Source organism: Bos javanicus, chromosome 15 (assembly GCF_032452875.1).
Source record: "Bos javanicus breed banteng chromosome 15, ARS-OSU_banteng_1.0, whole genome shotgun sequence".
In the NCBI taxonomy this organism is placed as follows: Eukaryota; Metazoa; Chordata; class Mammalia; order Artiodactyla; family Bovidae; genus Bos; species Bos javanicus.
The window spans coordinates 1,410,152-1,427,216 of record NC_083882.1 but is presented as its reverse complement, the minus strand read 5'-3'; the positions used below and the strand labels follow the sequence as shown (position 1 = coordinate 1,427,216).

The 17,065-nt window shown below is 48.0% G+C and overlaps 1 protein-coding gene across 1 annotated transcript in view; it reads left to right on the top strand.

Moving 5' to 3' along the window:
- The window catches only part of GPR83 (G protein-coupled receptor 83), a 32,844-nt gene extending 18,172 nt beyond the window's left edge, over positions 1 to 14,672 (top strand). The window contains exons 2-4 of the mRNA XM_061440050.1: positions 4,350 to 4,475; positions 7,688 to 7,821; positions 11,647 to 14,672. Of these exons, the coding sequence (XP_061296034.1) occupies positions 4,350 to 4,475; positions 7,688 to 7,821; positions 11,647 to 12,271 (885 nt within the window). The 3' untranslated portion in view covers positions 12,272 to 14,672. The remainder of the gene's footprint in view (positions 1 to 4,349; positions 4,476 to 7,687; positions 7,822 to 11,646) is intronic.
- The last annotated feature ends 2,393 nt before the right edge of the window (positions 14,673 to 17,065 follow it).

The window sequence follows — 17,065 nt, the reverse complement described above, 5'->3', positions numbered from 1 at the left end:
AATATAGCCCATTAAATGTCCCCCCACCATGGGATGCTGCTTGAAGCCATCTGAAATATGAAACAGTTGCTAGTTGTTAATGGAACCTTGGGTGCATTTTCCTAGACCACTTAGTTAAATTGCATTTCCCTTCTGTGGTTTGCCAGTGAGGTGGTGTATGAAGTCTGTGTGGTTGAGGACATGCGGGTGAGGTGGGCTTGGGACCCAGGGCAGGGGTGGCCTGGGGGCACTTGCACATGGGTAGAGGGAGAGCCCCTCCCACCCCGCCTCTCTTCCCCAACTTCCACTGAGCCCCGACTGCTGAGTTCTAGTGGTGTCACTTCTCTTCCGTGTCTTGGGACTCTGGTGCCCATGGATGATCGAAACTGGAAGAACTGTGACCAAGCAATCATCATGACAGGAACACCTTCTATTTCTGCAGCATGAGTTAGGCTTTTTTCCAAGTTATGAACAACCTTATTGATACTTGAGTTATTACCAAACTCTATCTGTTCATATGTCTTTCTCTCTCTTTCTTACACACACCACTCACACTCAACCAGAAATAACAGACAAGCAAAAAGAAGGTGAATTCACACAAGCCTATACACGTGTGTGAACATCCTTTCAAATCTTATATTTAAAAACTGTGTCCTCTGTCTTGTCTTTGCTTATGAGAGCATCACTCCCATTTGGCAGATGAGAAAACTGTGGTACAGAGGTTCAGTCCCTTGTCCAGGTCGCTTGGCTGGTAACTGGCAGAGCCAGCATGAGAATTTGGTCCTCTGACTCAGGTACGGCCAGAGGTCTGTCCATGAAGCCACTTAACTGGGGGTAGGGGGTGGGACCTCTTGGACCACTGCTCTCAACCACGGACTTTTCCTGCTCTCCTTTCTGCCCACATTTACTGGATTCCTCAGGATGCCATGGGCAGTAGCCAGGGGCAAATAGACTTCCAGATACCTTCCCCCTACAACACACACACACACATCCACTCCCCACCGACTGCCTTAAAGCACAAGAAGTGCATATCTGGCTCCTCTTGGCTTCCCCTTAGCTTCTGACTTGACCGTCTGCAGTCCTGGGGGGTGGGCTGGGCCGCCCAGAATAGGAGCCCCAGGGCACAGCCCTCTGCTGCTGCCCAGAGCAGGGTGCGTGGCTGGATCTGCACACAGGGCAGGTGGGGGGAGGGGGAAGCCAGACTGCAGATCGGAGCTGAGAGGATCTCCTGCAAAAGAGGGGGTGTCAAGGCTTTGAGGACCCAGCCCCTGCTCCAGGTTGATCCAAACCAGCTTGGCCTTCAACCTGACCCATGCAGCCACTCCAGTCCAATTTCCTATCAGAGCTTCCAAGGAGCTGGCAACCAGGGTGAGTGAAAGGGTTGAGGGGAGGGTCTTCTACACCTCAGCTGGGCTCCTCAATGGGTAAGAAATCCTGTCCTTGGGCTAGTTGATGTCAATATCCCTCCTCCCTGGTCTCCCTTCCTGTCCACTTTACATACTATGGTCAGCATGAAAACCAGTGCTGGTCGATGAGAGAAAAGCAAACAATTATTCACAATTACTGTGGCAGAGGTGGGCACAGAGTGTGGTGGAGCCAGGAGTCAGTCCTTTATTTTGATCTGCCAGAGTCCCATGGGCGGGTCAAAGGAGACTTTTCAAAGAACTCGACATTTCAAAGGGGCTAGGATGAATAGGAATTTCTCAGGGTGAGATGAATGTTCAGTACAGGCAGAGACTGGAGAAGACAAAGGCAGGGATGTCCAGGTTCGTGGTGTGTTGAGTGCTCACTGCAGCTGCAGCGTCAGGGCAGGAAGCACCATGGAGGAGCTGCGGGGCAGGAAGAAGCAGAGGCGGCCAGGGGAAGGCGAGCCGGCTGTGAGCAGCATGGATGCTTGGAGGGTATCTGGCTCCGTCTTGAAGGCCGTTGATGATTCTAAGCAGAAAGGTGACAGTAACCTGACTTTTGGTTAAGAAAGTGCTGTCAGCGGTGTGAAGGCTGAATTACAGGGGGGCAGACTGGAGGACTAGAAAGCTGACTGGAGGCTGTGATAATCCAGGTGAGAGATGAGGGGGCTCCAGGAAGGCCGTGGCCTGGGGGCTGAAGAAGAGGGAGTGGATTAGGAAACCCTTCAAGCAGCACTGCTTGGCTTTGGTTTTGCATTGACCGTGGGAGGTGAAAAGCGGGGTTACCTAAGCATTTCCTGCTGGGTAGTGTCACTGGGCTGCTCACATCCCCATGGAGCTCCTACCTGCCTATTCCATAGAGAATAGTGTCCATGGTTTGTGTACCAGGTTCATGATCAGGTTAGACTTGTCCCCCGTGTTTCTCATGCACATACTCTAGTCAAATCATTCCAACCCTTATTCCCCAAACAGCTCCTGAGATTCCTGACTTTGTGCCACGCTCTTTGTTCTTACCTGCACACGGGCAAATCCTACCTATTCTGTAAAGTGTTAGTCGACTCTTTGGGAACCCATGAGCTATAGCCCTCCAGGCTCCTCTGTCCATGGAATTCTCCAGGCAAGAATACTGGAGTGGATCGCCATTCCCTTCTCCAGGGGATCAAACCTGGGTCTCCTGCACTGCAGGTAGATTCCTTACCATCTGAGCCACCAGGGAAGCCCATTCTGTAAAGCTCATCTCAAATGTCTCGTATCTTATAATAATGGCAGCTAGTAGTTAAGTACTTGCTATGTACCAGGCAGTGTTTTATCTGGTTTACTCATGTTATCTGCTTTACAGGTACTTGATTTTTATAGTAATCATGTGAATAAGGGTTAGCCCAGGAAAGTGAGGCTCACTGGGCCTAAGTGCCTTGCCCAAGGTAACAGCTATCAGTAGCAAATACGCTGCTGTAAATCACTGCTCGACATTCTTCCTGTCGAGCTGACTTGCTCCATTTTTTTGTGTCACCTCTCTCTCTCTCAGCCTCAGCCCACTCCCACCCGCCCTGGTGGCCCTTTGGGCCTTCTGTGGGGCAGGGGTCCCAACCCCTAGGCCACGGACCAGTACCTAATGGGACCCAGGCCCCACAGTAGGTGATGAGCGGTGGGCAAGTGAGTGAAACTCTGTCTGTGTTTACCTGTAACCTTCACGTGTTACCTCCTAAGCACCTCCTCCTGTCCATCAAGGCAGCATTAATTCCCCTTGGAGCATGCATCCGACTGCACTTGAATCATCCTGAAAGCCTTACCCCCCATGAATTATCTTCCATGAAACTGGCCCCTGGTGCCAAAACAATTGGGGATCCCTGCCATAGGGCATTGAATATTTTCTATCTTGCATCTGAGATACCTGAGACCTCCTCTTCCCAAGTTGGGAGCTCCTTGATCAGAATCAATGCCTGATCCTTTTTGGGTGTGGAACATCACTCAGGAGCTCAGGCACTGAGTGAGCAAAGAGCTGTGGAAGATGTGGGTTGAGGCCTCTGCCTGCTCCCTGAGCCCCACACACCCTGAGAGCTGGTCTCCTCTCTCCGCCCAGACCCTGGCCCCTGCTCCCACCTCTGCAGATCCCTGGATCTCCTTCCCAGATGACGTGTCTCAAGGCCTGCTTAGTCAACATTCCAGGGCACAGCCCACACCCTATGTTGTGACTCTGTAGACATGTCTCCTCTGTGAGTTTGAACTCATAGGAACCAAAAATGAATTTGGTTATTATCATAAAAATAGCTCCTATTTATTTCTAATCATATCTTTCTAGCAATCTGCCAGATATTATATTCCATGCATTGTAGTCTTTCTCTGAAAATAAAAAAAAAAAGCTAATCCTTAAAATAAGATATATTAGAAATAAGACTCATTAGAAAAGACCCTGATGCTGGGAAAGATTGAGGGCAGGAAGAGAAGGGGACGACACAGGATGAGGTTGGATGGCATCACAACTCTATGGACATGAGTTTGATTAGGCTTCAGGAGACAGTGAAGGACAGAGAAGCCTGGCTTGCTGCAGTTCATGGGGTCACAAAGAGTCGGACATGACTGAGCAACAGAACAACAAAAGAGATTTTTGAGCCTTTTTTTTTTTTGCAAATGAGGAAACTGAGGTTCAGACAGATTACTTACCTTGCCCAAGGTCACACAGTTCAAAAACATTAGAGGCAGGAAATCTGACTCCAGAACCCATGTCCTTCCCACTCTGTCCTGGCACCTAGCAGGGCCCGGCCCCAGTAGTAGGATCAGAGTCTGCTGAATTGGGTGATGGAGACTGAGTTATGCTGGAGAAAAGCATGTGAGACCCACAGTCCAGCAGTGCAGAGTGGAGCGAGGCAGGGAGAGGCCTCCTGTGGGACGCTGCCCAGAGACACAGGGTGGGGGAATCAGGGGCCAGAACCGTCTGCCTCCTGACTCCTGAGGGTTCATCTGCAGGTCCGCTTTGTGAACAGCACGTGGGTGTTCGGGAAAGGCATGTGCCACGTCAGCCGCTTCGCACAGTACTGCTCCCTGCACGTCTCTGCCCTGACGCTGACGGCCATCGCTGTGGACCGCCACCAGGTGAGGGCCACCCCCCACCCCCCGCGCGCCCTGCCCTACCGCCCTGGCGTTGCTTACCAGGGCGCTCAGGACAGTGCTTCAGCCCATTTATTTTTAAAGACTGTTTCTGATATGGACCGTCTTTAAAGTCTTTATTGAATCTGTTACAATATCTCTTCTGTTTTATGTTTTGGCTTTTTGCCCGCCAGGCATGTGGGACCTTAGCTTTGTGACCAGGGATTGAACCCGCACCCCCTGCATTGGAAAGCGAAGTCTTAACCACTGGACCGCCAGTAAAGTTCCCTAGACCATTTTTCAAAGATCCTATTTGTCTTCTTACTGACCAATATGAGCACTAAATTAGGCATATTAGGTCGTTTGTGTTAGAGGCTGCAAAACATTACTCCCCATTTGTTATTCCAGTGAAGACTCCCTGCTGGCATTCTGTGCATCAGAAGTGACTGAGCTTGTTTTCGGGGGTAGGAAGGCAAATCTGGAAAATGACAGATGAAAAGAGAGTGGCAGATAATTGCAAGTCAGAGGCAAGGCTGCTGGCTGGGAGATGAGGTGGATATTCCTGGGCCTGGTTGTAGAAGAGGTACACCTGGGGTTGCAGACAGGGAGGTGTGCAGGCGCAGGAGTCCAGCGGGGTGCTGAGGCACTGCTCACTGTCCTGCCCCTTCAGGCGCACATGGGCAGGTATGGTGAAGGGAGCCGAAAGGACCTGATAGCACCTGTCATGGAGAAGGGTGGTTCCACACAGATGCCTGGCTTATGCTGATTCAGTGAACCTTGGTTATAACACTTGGGTCTGTGCAGAGTCACTGATCGCAGATTCAGGGAAGGGCATCATCGCCTGCACAGCACCATATGCCTGGTGACTGATGAAGGGAGGAACAGCCTTGAGGCATGAGGCTGGCTGCCTCAAGGCTGGCTGCAGGCTCATGCTCAGATTTCTAGAAGATCATTAGTCTGCTCTGAGAAGACACAGGGGCACCTTCAGGCCAGTATCATAAGGACAATCAAGACAAAAAGAGGGAAATTTAATTCTAAAGAGCTCCAAGAATTACAACAACAGCCAAGGGATAGGAAGCTTCTAAGGTACAGACTCATCAGGGAGAATCCTCAGTGGCTCAGCAGGTAAAGAATCTGTGTGCAATACAGGAGACCCAGTAGATTTGGGTTCCATCCCTGATTTGGGAAGATTCCCTGGAGGAAGGCATGGCAACTCACTCCAGTATTCTTGCCTAAAATCCCATGGACAGAGGAGCCTGGTGGGCTACAGTCCATAGTCACAAAGAGTTGGACATGACTAAAGCAGCTTAGCACCCATGCACACTGTCCCTTTGGCATTTATGTTAAGATGTTTTGGTGCAAAATATCAAAAGGTTGCATACAAATATTTCCTGCCTTTTCTTGACCTTCTCCCCTAATTCAACAAGAAGGACTCTGGATCACCTTTACTTGGGCTATACCTACTTCACTTAACACAGCTAACTGAGGGTCCACCCTTGGACCAAAGGTGGGTCTGAGGAACAAGGGGGAGGTCTTGCACACACTGGCCACACTACTGTGATATAAACCCACACATGGGATCCTGTCCCAGAGGCTACAGGTTCTTGGAGCATCCAAGGTCTCTGACCCAGGCTTCCACTCCCTTTATTGACCTGAGCCATGAAGGAGTGTGAGAAGCAAGGATGGCCGAGTCCAGAATGGAGATGTGCTGGGCAGCTTCTGAAGCCTAGTCCATTCCTCCGATAAACCTTAAGAGATCAGGAGAAGACTGTGGAAGAACACGGTAGAAGGTCCAGTGTGTCCTGGGATGGCATCCTGAGGTGGTGGCAGCTCTTTATGACCTCTCCTCCTGACCCAAACACCCCAAACATCTTTTTCAGGAAATAATGATTCTAATCTAGCCACCTGGGTGTCCATCAACAGACAGATGGATAAAGAAAATGTGGTGTGTATATATATATACGGAATACTACTCAGCCATAAAAAAGAATGAAATTTTGCCATTTGCAGCAAGATGGATGGATTTGGAGGGTATTATGCTAAGTGAAGTATGCCAGATGGAGAAAAACAAATACTGCATGATATTACTTATATTAGAATCTAAAGTAATACAGCAAACTAGTGAATATAACAAAAAAGAAGCAGACCCCCAGACATAGAGAACAAACTAGTGGTTACCAGTGGGAAAAGGGAAGGAGGAAGAGGCAATGTCTGGGTAGAGGATTAAGAGGTACACACTACAGGTATAAAATAAGCTACAAGCATATATTGTACAACACAGGGAATATGACCCATATTTTACAATAACTATAAGTGGAGTATAACCTTTAAAATTATGAATCACTATATTGTATACTTATAATTTATATATTATACATCAATTATATTTCAATTTAATAAAAAGAAATAATGATTCTAACCTTAAAATGAGGCTGCTGTGAAATTCTCAAGTCTTTATTTAAACCTTTTAGGAGAATTGATTGGCATATAGTAGCAATTGGTTCTAAGATGCTTTTCAGCCCAAAGCTTCTAGCACTGGTTTTATTTGGGGCTTGGGAAAGCTGGGCCCCACTGCAGTTTTATTGGATTGGCCAGATAGTTCGTTCAGTTAATGAGTATGTTGTTCAACACAGTTCTTGGTGAAAATGAAAAATATGTCTTTTATTAGTACTTAAAGCCAAATGAATTTTTTGGCCAGCTCAGTAGAAACAACTTTCAGAAACAGCAGTGACCCCCAGATAAAGGTCGATGCAGCTTCCCACAGTAATTGGTAAGGACCTCACCCTGTGTGTGTCACCTTCCGACCCCTCAGAGCCCTTCATAACCTAAAGGATCTGGGCAGACGGAATGAGGCCCTGAGGTGGAGGCTGACCGTGGCTGCCCCTCTGCCCACTCTGCTGTGAGTGTCATGGGGACAGACCTCTCCCTTCACTGCTCCCTGACTTTCTCACTGCACGCTGCTTCGGCCAGGCATGACCTACCTGCATGAGCCATTTGAACTGCCTGGAGTCTCTGAGTCCAGATGGCATCCTCTTTCTACCCCTAGAGCTGGGCGGTAGGGTGGTGTAACCCAGGGGCTCTACAATGAATTAAGGGGTACTTGATTTTGTAAGTAGGACCTACCTGCCTCGTTGTGACAAGTGAGCCACATCATCTGGATTTCTCATTTGCTTCAAGCTGTATTCTGCCAATGATGCCCAGTTTTGTGTGTTTTCCAGGTCATCATGCATCCGTTAAAACCCCGGATCTCAATCACAAAAGGTGTCATCTACATCGCAGTCATCTGGACCATGGCAACGTTCTTTTCACTCCCACACGCTATCTGCCAGAAATTATTTACCTTCAAGTACAGGTGAGATGGACTAGTAGAGAGCAGCCCGGGGGCCTGGAGGACTTTGACAGATGGAAACTTGAGCCTCCTCTGAATCTCAGAGTTACTAGCACCAAGTTACTGTGCCAAGCTGGTCTCTCTGCTTCCTTCCCATCCTGTTGCTTCCAGGCCTGTGCCTATCCTCTGAACTTTTTTTGTTTTGCTTTTTTTTCCTCATCGTTTCTTCTAAACACTTTACAGCTCTTCTTTGTTATTCTCTGTCCCTTTGTTTGCAAGGTCAAGGCAAGAGCAATCAGCTTCTGCCACTGGTGACATATACTCACCCAGACTGAAATTCAGAATCACCTAGTCCCTTTTTAAAATGATGAGGTTTAAGTTCTCTTGCACCACCTACAAACAAACCTGTATATGTCTAAATTTCTCAGGCAGGATGCTGTCCCCACACACACCTCTCATTTATCGTATGCTTTGTCTTGTGCTCTTCTAGAAAGGAAAGCACTCAGTGTCGAAATTTAAGTACTTGTGCATGCTGCTAGCTCGTTAAAGGTGACCTCCCCTGTTAGACTGTGAGGTTGGGGGGAACTGGCTCCATTTCTGATTTTGTCATCTTGCTGTCCCTAGCATCTAAATGACTGTCTCCACATCACAAGCTCTCAGTACATATTTGCTGAATGAATGAATGAACGTAGAGTGATCTTTATCAGTTCATAGTTGTTTTAGCTGAAGTTCTATAGAAATATATCCTGAGATAAAGGAAGATGCATGTGCCCACGGGTTTTAAGAAAGTGCTCCCAGGGGACTTCCCTGGTGGTCCGGTGGTTAAGAATTCTCCTTCCAATGCAGGGGACATGGATTCGATCCCTGATTGGGGAACAAGATCACATGTGCTGAGGAGCAACTAAGCCCATACTGCAACTACTGAGCCTGCTTTCCACAACTAGAGAGCCTGCATGCTTCAGCTAAGACGTGACACAGCTGAATAAATAAATGAAGTGCTGGACTTCCCTGGTGGTACAGTGGATAAGAATCCACCCACCAGTGCAGGGGTCACAAGTTCGACCCCAGGTCTGGGAAGATTCCACATGTCGTAGAGCAACTAAGCCTGTGTGCCACAACTGCTAAAGCCTGTGTGCCCAGAGCCCAGGCTTGGCAACAAGAGAGGCCCCCACCATGAGAAACCTGCACATTGTAGTAAGAGCAGTCCCTGCTCGCTGCATCTAGAGAAAGCCCATGCACAGCAACAAAGACCCAGTGCAGCAACAACAGAATAATTAATTTTAAAAATACCAATAGATTTCTACATACTTAAAAAAAAAATCACCCTTAGAAAAATAAATAAGTGAAGTGCTCCCAGGGGTGGTAGATACTGGGTGGAGAAGCAGGACAGCAAATGGGGAGAGACCGAGGGAGGGCCTGGCCTGCGGGGGGCGCTCCGGGACAGACTGTAGCTGCGTCTGCCGGCTTGGAGGCGCCGGAGCTGCGCTCTCATATCCTAGGAAACTCCTGGTCACTTCTAGCTCTTAGTGAATCTGGAGAAAGTGTCTGTAGCGGCCTTCGGGTGGTCCTAGGCTCCTGGAAGTCTTGGGTACCAGCTGTGTCTTGTGGGGTGGGCAGGAGCTGGGGCCCAGTGCTTCAGACCAGCGAGGGGTGCCCTGCTGATGGGTCTTCCCCTGTGCTGCCTCACCTGAAACATACATTTACACACACTTCTGTGATGTAGGAGGGCACCAAAGAACACGCTCTGAAGGCCAACTTGAACTAATTTTTGAAGGATCCGTGCCTGAATTCTAGGATACCAAGTGAATCATGTACCCACCCTTCCTGAGCATTCAGCTTCCCCATCTGTCTTCACATGTGGAGGGCTGTTTCTTTTTTCTGATAACAAAAGCAAAGAGAGTTTTCTTTGTTTCACTAGTGACAGCCACTTGTATGTACTGATATTACAAGATCAACGAGCTACATGGTATGATGAGAAAGTAGCAATTTCGAGTTGCTGCTTAGAGATTTTATAGGATGAAACCCCTGCTGGCATCAAAAGTCTGGATATTTAAATAAAGACCCGAGCTTAGGTTTCCTGCCACAAGTTCCTGCCTTGCTTTTTCCAGAGCATCTTTTAAAATGTTCATTCAGAATTGAGCCTGTGAAAAATTAGTGACCTCCACCCCAACCAGCTTGTAAGTAACAGGTGCTTGCTGCCTGCTCTCTCTCCTGCCCATTGGAGACCTGGGAGTAAGGATGGCACTTCTCCCAGCTCACAGCACCCCCAGCTGGGATGTAAGTAATAGTCTTGTGACTTCCTTTGTGTGAGTAGGTTAAAACTGCACCTTCAGTCAAAATGGCCCTGGGGTTTTCGCTTCTCCAAAATTGAAAGGAAGTCCTGAGGGAGCTCCCTGCTGCCTCGTTCAGCAGGTCATAATCTGCATGTTCTTCATCCACCAGCTCCAGGTTTTCCAATACACATAGGTGTCCTTAAAGAATTTGAAGAGGACTGGGTACATTCCATAGAAAATAAGTATTTTTGTCTGAGTGGCTGAAGGTGTATGAGTTCCAGCATTGCCACTCACATTCTTAAAACTCATCATTTTTCCCCCCATTCCTTGGATCCCCTCTGGAATGAGAGTAGGTTGTGAAACAGAAATTCCAAGATTTCCTGAATCCATTGTGCTTCCAGGATGAGTTAATTCTAAGACTAGGCACACCAGTGCATTTATTCATTGAATAAATATTTATTGGGCCTCTATTCTGGGCTAGGAATAATACAAAGTAAACACACAGAGTAATCTAGGTGTATTTTTCTTTCTTAAAAATTGAAGCATAGTTGATTTGCAGTGTTAGTTTCAAGTGTATAGCAGACTTTTTTCTCTTACAGGTTATTACAAAATGTTGAGTATAGTTCTCTGTGCTATACAGTAGGTCCTTGTTATTTATTTTATATATTATAGTTTTTATATGTTAATCACATCAGTCAAATATTAACAATTTATAAGTTCATATTCATCAGTCCTAAATATTCATTGGAAGGACTGATGCTGAAGCTGAAACTCCAATACTTTGGCTACCTGATGCAAAGAACTGACTTATTTGAAAAGACCCTGATGCTGGGAAAGACAGAAGGTGGGAGGAGAAGAGGATGACAGAGGATGAGATGGTTGGATGGCATCACTGACTCAATGGACATGAGTTTGAGTAGACTTTAGGAGTTGATGATGGACAGGGAGGCCTGATGTGCTGCAGTCCATGGGGTCGCAAAGAGTCGGACACAACTGAGCAACTGAACTGAACTGAATGTTAACCTCAAACTCAAAAATTACCCTTCCCCCTGGACCTTTCCCCTTTGGTAACCATGTTTGTCTTCTATGTCTATGGGTCTGTTTCTGTTTTGTATATAAGTTCATCCGTGTCATTTTTAACATTTTTAAAAAATTTTTGTATCATTTTTTTAGATTCCACGTATAAGCAATATCATACGATATTTGTCTATCTCTGTCTGGCTTACTTCATTTAGCATGATAACCTCTAGATCCATTTGTGCTGCAAATGACATTATTCATTCATAATTATTATATTATTTCATTCTTTATGGCTGAGTAGTATTCCACTGTATATGTGTACCGTATCTTCTTTATCCACTCATTTGTCATTGGACATTTAGGTGTTATTCTTACCTTTATAGAACTCCCAGACTAGTGGGAATGCTGGAAATGTAGTCAGATAATCAGGCTGCTCATCATCTATGCTTTAACGGATGGATGTACCAGGAACCCAAGGGAGAGAGAGGCCAGTGTTCCTGGGATGGGGCTTTTCCACAGTAACCACACATTCTCCTTCTCCCTCCCCTGTCCCCAGTGAGGACGTTGTCCGCTCCCTGTGCCTGCCAGACTTCCCTGAACCAGCCGACCTCTTCTGGAAGTACCTGGACTTGGCCACTTTCATCCTGCTTTACATTCTGCCCCTCCTCATCATCTCCGTGGCCTATGCCCGTGTGGCCAAGAAGCTGTGGCTGTGCAACACCATTGGCGACGTGACCACGAAGCAGTACCTGGCCCTGCGGCGCAAGAAGAAGAAGACCATCAAGATGCTGATGCTGGTGGTGGTTCTCTTTGCCCTCTGCTGGTTCCCCCTCAACTGCTACGTCCTCCTGCTGTCCAGCAAGGTCATTCGCACCAACAACGCCCTCTACTTTGCCTTCCACTGGTTCGCCATGAGCAGTACCTGCTACAACCCCTTCATCTACTGCTGGCTCAATGAGAACTTCAGGGTTGAGCTGAAGGCGCTGCTGCACATGTGCCAGAGGTCGCCCAAGCCTCAGGAGGGGCAGCCACCCTCCCCTGTGCCCTCCCTCAGGGTGGCCTGGGCAGAGAAGAGCAGCGGCCGCAGGGCTTCTCCAGCCAACAGCCTCCTGCCGTCCTCCCAGGTGCAGTCTGGGAGGACAGACCTGGCATCCGTGGAGCCCATTGTGACCATGACTTAGAGGAGGAGGCAGGGAAGGGGTAGGGGTAAGGGGCTCTGTCTGCTGAGGAGGATGGCAGAGCGCCTGAGAACACGGCCTGGAAAAGAGTCTGTCCTCACACATGATGAACTTCACATGCCAGAAACAAGTTCCTGCAGAAGCCCGAGGGCACTTGAGTTCCCACACGACTCTGTCCAGCCTCTTGGCTCCATTAGAGAAAACAAAAAGGCAACTTCCAGCTCAACACATACCGGTGAATTTCTTGTCTGAGACATGCTGGTTCCCCGAGCCAGAGGACCCAGAACAGCTTCTGCTCACGTGGGGATTGAGTTAGGCAACTGCTCCCAGCAGTCAGGTAGCTGCTTTACAACACTCCCTACCACTGATCACTTGTGACGGACCCTGGAATCAGACTTGGGGTGTGCACAACCCAGGGGCACAGCACTGCTTGAGACAGGACCATTGGCCAGTGAGAGGTTCGCCAGCCAGAGCCGGTGTGGAGCTTTGAATGCCTTGCTTTCTGAAGTCGCTGGAGCAAGATGAATCCCAGTTCTACGGAGGCCCAACATGTGACAAGAAAGGGCTGACTGGCTTCTTTACTTTAGTAAACAGGAATTACCGAATTTCCTTAAAACAAAGAAAAACTCTCACTGAAAGTTTGAAACATTCAGAAAAGCACAAAGAGGAAAATAAAAACTACCCCCTTCTCCCACTAACTTGTGATAAGTTCTGTCAAAATGCTCTGGATTTCTTGGCAACTTTTTTCTGTATGTGTGTGTCAGTGATTTTCGTTTCATGTTGAATTACAGTTTTCCATTTAGAAATAAATACAAGCGTAGCCAAGAACTCCTGAACCCCTCTCCCAGGAGTAATATCTACTGGAAGAGTGAGATGAGATGGGAGAAGAGCCCAAGGAGAAAACTGTCCCAGAGCAGACAGACTGTCTTCATTCTGCAACCAGTGGTAGGAAGGGCCTGGTTAAAGGACCTCTCTTGGGATGGTGGCCATTGTGATAAACCAGAAACAAAACTCATCCAAAGGATACTTTCCTCCTCTCCTGCAATCTCACAGAACAAGATGCGATGAAATATTGCTCTGCTTTTGCAGGAGATGAGAGAGCAGGCTTTCCAACATGCTCCCAAGCTAGACTGTCCAAGCTAGACAGGCTATTTCTCCTCTGTGTTGTCTGAATAGTAAGACTTTTTCACACCAATTTCCACAAGACAGCTCACTTTCAACCTTACTCTGGTGGCTCACGTGTTACTTATCAAAACCTATGGCATCATGATGGTCCTTAATAACTCAGCTTTCCAGAGAAACCTCATTCCAGAGACGATGAGTGTTTTCATCATCTTCCGTCTGGTCCTGAGTGAGTCACAGTGTCACCCAGGAGAGAGATGCCCCAGGCAGAGGAGAGCTTCATTCACCAGCCCTACGCAAGTGCTGCTCTCATGCTCGTTTGAGGTTTCTTTCTAGCAACCAGAGAGATTCTGAAAGCAAACAATAGCCATGGAGCTGAGTGGAAAACTGAGGCTCAGGGAGAAGGGGTTTGTCTGAGGTTCACTTAGATCTCTTGGTTGTTAACTGGACTTTGTCATATCATCTGCATCCCTAAAATGAATCCTGGGGGTTCATTATTACTATTCTGTTTTGGGGATGTTTGAAAATTTCAAGCTGTAAAGTTTAAAAAATCATCTTCTGAACAGTGGGTAAAAAAGTGACTTTCATGGGACGTGCATGCTATGTTGCTTCAGTTGTGTCTGATTCTTTGTGACCCTGTGGACTGTAGCCTGCCAGGCTCCTCTGTCCATGGGATTTTCCAGGCAAGAATACTGGAGTGGGTTGCCATTCCCTTCTCCAAGGGATCTTCCTGACCCAGGGATCAAACCTGGGTCTCCTGCACTACAAATAAGTTCTTTACCATCTGAGCCACCAGGGAAGCCCATAGGTTCCACCTTCATGGGAGAGAGGGAGGCTTTTAGGCCCATAGGGATACCAGGCGGGTTTTTTCCAGCCCAAATGGCTCCCAGGCCTGAGCCTATTGTCTTTTAATGCTGTCATGGTATCCTTTGAATCAGAAAGAGAGCAAGTGGCAGAGCTATGAAAAGTTTGTCCTGCTCTGAAATCAGACGAAAAGTTTGCCTTCGCTTCCTCCTCTCTGAGGGCCTGTAGAAATGCTGCCAAGTCACAGGGAAGGTCTTTCTCTGGTGGAAGTCCCGCCCCACTAAGGTCTGGGTCTGCTGTCAACTCTCCGTCTCCCATCTCCCTCCACTTCATCGACCTTCCCTATGTGTCTCAGAGCAAAAAGTGCTTTGTGTTTATGAAAGTGACATGTGTCACCCTGGAACCTCTGCACTGTGCTGTCGTGAAGACTTGACTGTAACTTGTTCCAGTGTCAATAAAATACATAGTGGCTGTGTGGCCTCTGCTTCCTGGACTGGTGATTCCAGTTGGTGACCTTCAAATAGGGATTCACGTGGATTAGATGAAGAGTGTGTGGAGAGCTTCAGCCTCACCTCTGCATCTTACAGCTGAGCAAACACAAACTGAGCAGGTCAAGAACCAGTTGAAAGCCTCTGGGTAGCACTTCTTCCATCACACTGGCTGCAAGTCCCTGCTTTTGTGATTGTGAGTCTGTGTTGAGTGAGTTAACCTGGGGCTCCATCTGCTCCTTGGTGATCCCAGAAATGAAGCTGCCACTCCCACACGCAGGGTGCAGTGGGTACTGCATTGCTAGTCACAGGATTTCTGCCCACCCTGGACCGAGGCTCCCCTTGTCCGACCAAGTAAGCTGGGTAGGAGTCTCTATAAGCAGCTCTTTGCAGGAAGCCCCTCTCAGCAGGCAGCCCCTTTTCCTGTCACTTTAGCATAAAGCTGTATTGTAACTAACTTTTAGACCAGGTACCCCCATGCTGTACTCACCTCTGGCCCAAGCACAACTTTCAAAATTTTAATGACACAATACCTTGCCTCGCTTGTCGGTTCTTTCTGTAAATCAAAGAAGTAGAAATGAAGAAGTAATTTACAGATGACCAGATCTCTTCCCTGGCTTCCCCTCCAGTAATCTTGTGAACAAGACTTAACACCTAGAGGAAGATCACGAGGAGCCAACAAGCCTGCACACAGTGGGGCGTGGTGACCACTCTGACCCCCCATCTCAGGGATTAACTGAGATGACTTCCCTCTTTCCCTTCAAAACTTCCCTGGCTGAGCAACGTCTTCAGAGCCGGTTTTTGGGATACACTGAGTCCACCATCTCCCCAGATTCCTGCCACTTTAATTAAAGTCACCTTTCCTTTCTACCAGCATTTGTCTCTCTCCCTTTCTCTCTCTCTCATGTTGATTTTTGAGCAGTAAGCAGACAGACCTGATTTGGTAGCACTTCCACTGCATACATAATTACCCTGATGCCATCCAGAGCCCAGAAAATCAGTGTTAAATAATGACCCAGAAGGGAATTTATTGTACCTGGGGAACATTTGAAAGAAAATGAAAGGCAACGGAGAAGAGAGGAGAATTAGGACCTGCTGACAGCTCCTGTGTGAGACACCTTGCTGAATGTTTCTAAGTCCATAGACTCATTTTCCCCTCAGTATTTCTCCAAGGTGGGCATTATTATTTCTACACTGAAGGTGAGGAAACTAAAGCTCAGTAAAGATCCTACAGCCTAATCTTAAGGTTAGGTTCTAAGAGGCCATGTAGGAAAAGAACCTGACTTTGTTTTTAATTTAATGTTCTATGAATTTCCTTGCTTATAGGGCTCTTTGGGGAGTAAAACTTGTTTATCCCAAAACCAGTGCTTGAGTTACACGCTTTAGGAAATGATTGACTACCATTTGGTGGGTCCCAGGGCCCCTTGTAGCCCCGTGGTCAGTGAACTCATGCTCGCAGAGCAGGGCAAGTGTCACGCTGCCTTGTGGCACCTCCCCCCCAACCGGTTAGAAGCATCTTCCCAACCAGCTGTGAGCCACGGCTGAGTGACCTGGCCCTGCTTACGGACTGTGGCGGGTGGACGGGGGTAGCAGCTGTCTCACAGCCGGCCTGGGTCTCAGGGTCCGCAGGCAGCAAAGGCAGAGCCTGGCTGGACCCTTGCTGCTCCAGGCGGGCTGGGAGGTTCCCCTGGGTCCCTAGAGTAATGGGAGCCATGCCAGAGTGTCTGGGCCGGAGCCATCCGGGAAGAGGGGCTCTTGCGACATCCACTGGGTAAAGATGCTTGTCCTAGAGCATTGCCCACAGGTAGAAGATGCTCCTAGTGCTGTGGGGTCAGGACATCAGCACCTTCTTTTGGCCTCTGTGTATCCTCCCCACCCCCTCACCCTGCCGCCTCACCCCTGCCCTCCTCTCTCATGTCAAGGTGTATACACTTAGTAAAGGAACAAATACAGTACATGCAATACTGGAGGCTTTGAGGGGAACGAATAACCAGTGGTATTTAGTGTGAGAAAGCCCTGGGGTTCAGGTTTTAGAGCCTCTCTTGCCGAGACTAAACCATTTGCTGCTTCACATGGACAAAGTACTTGACGTTAACAGCTCCTCCTCGTCTCCTGTTTTCAGCCTAGCAGGGACTCTGTACTCAGACTGGTCATGAATTTAAGTTGCTCAGCTTCCATATGAGGCAAAGGAATCATGAACACAGGGTTCAGGATATGGTTATCAGGATATGGAGGAGGGGTAGGCATTGGCAGGTAGGGTGATGGGAACTACGTGGCTGTAAATAATCATCAAGATTCTAACTTCAGTCTGGGGCAGTGGGTTCGTGGGTGCTTATTACTTGCTTAAAAATCACCAAATAACTAACCTAGTAGCTAATAGCAG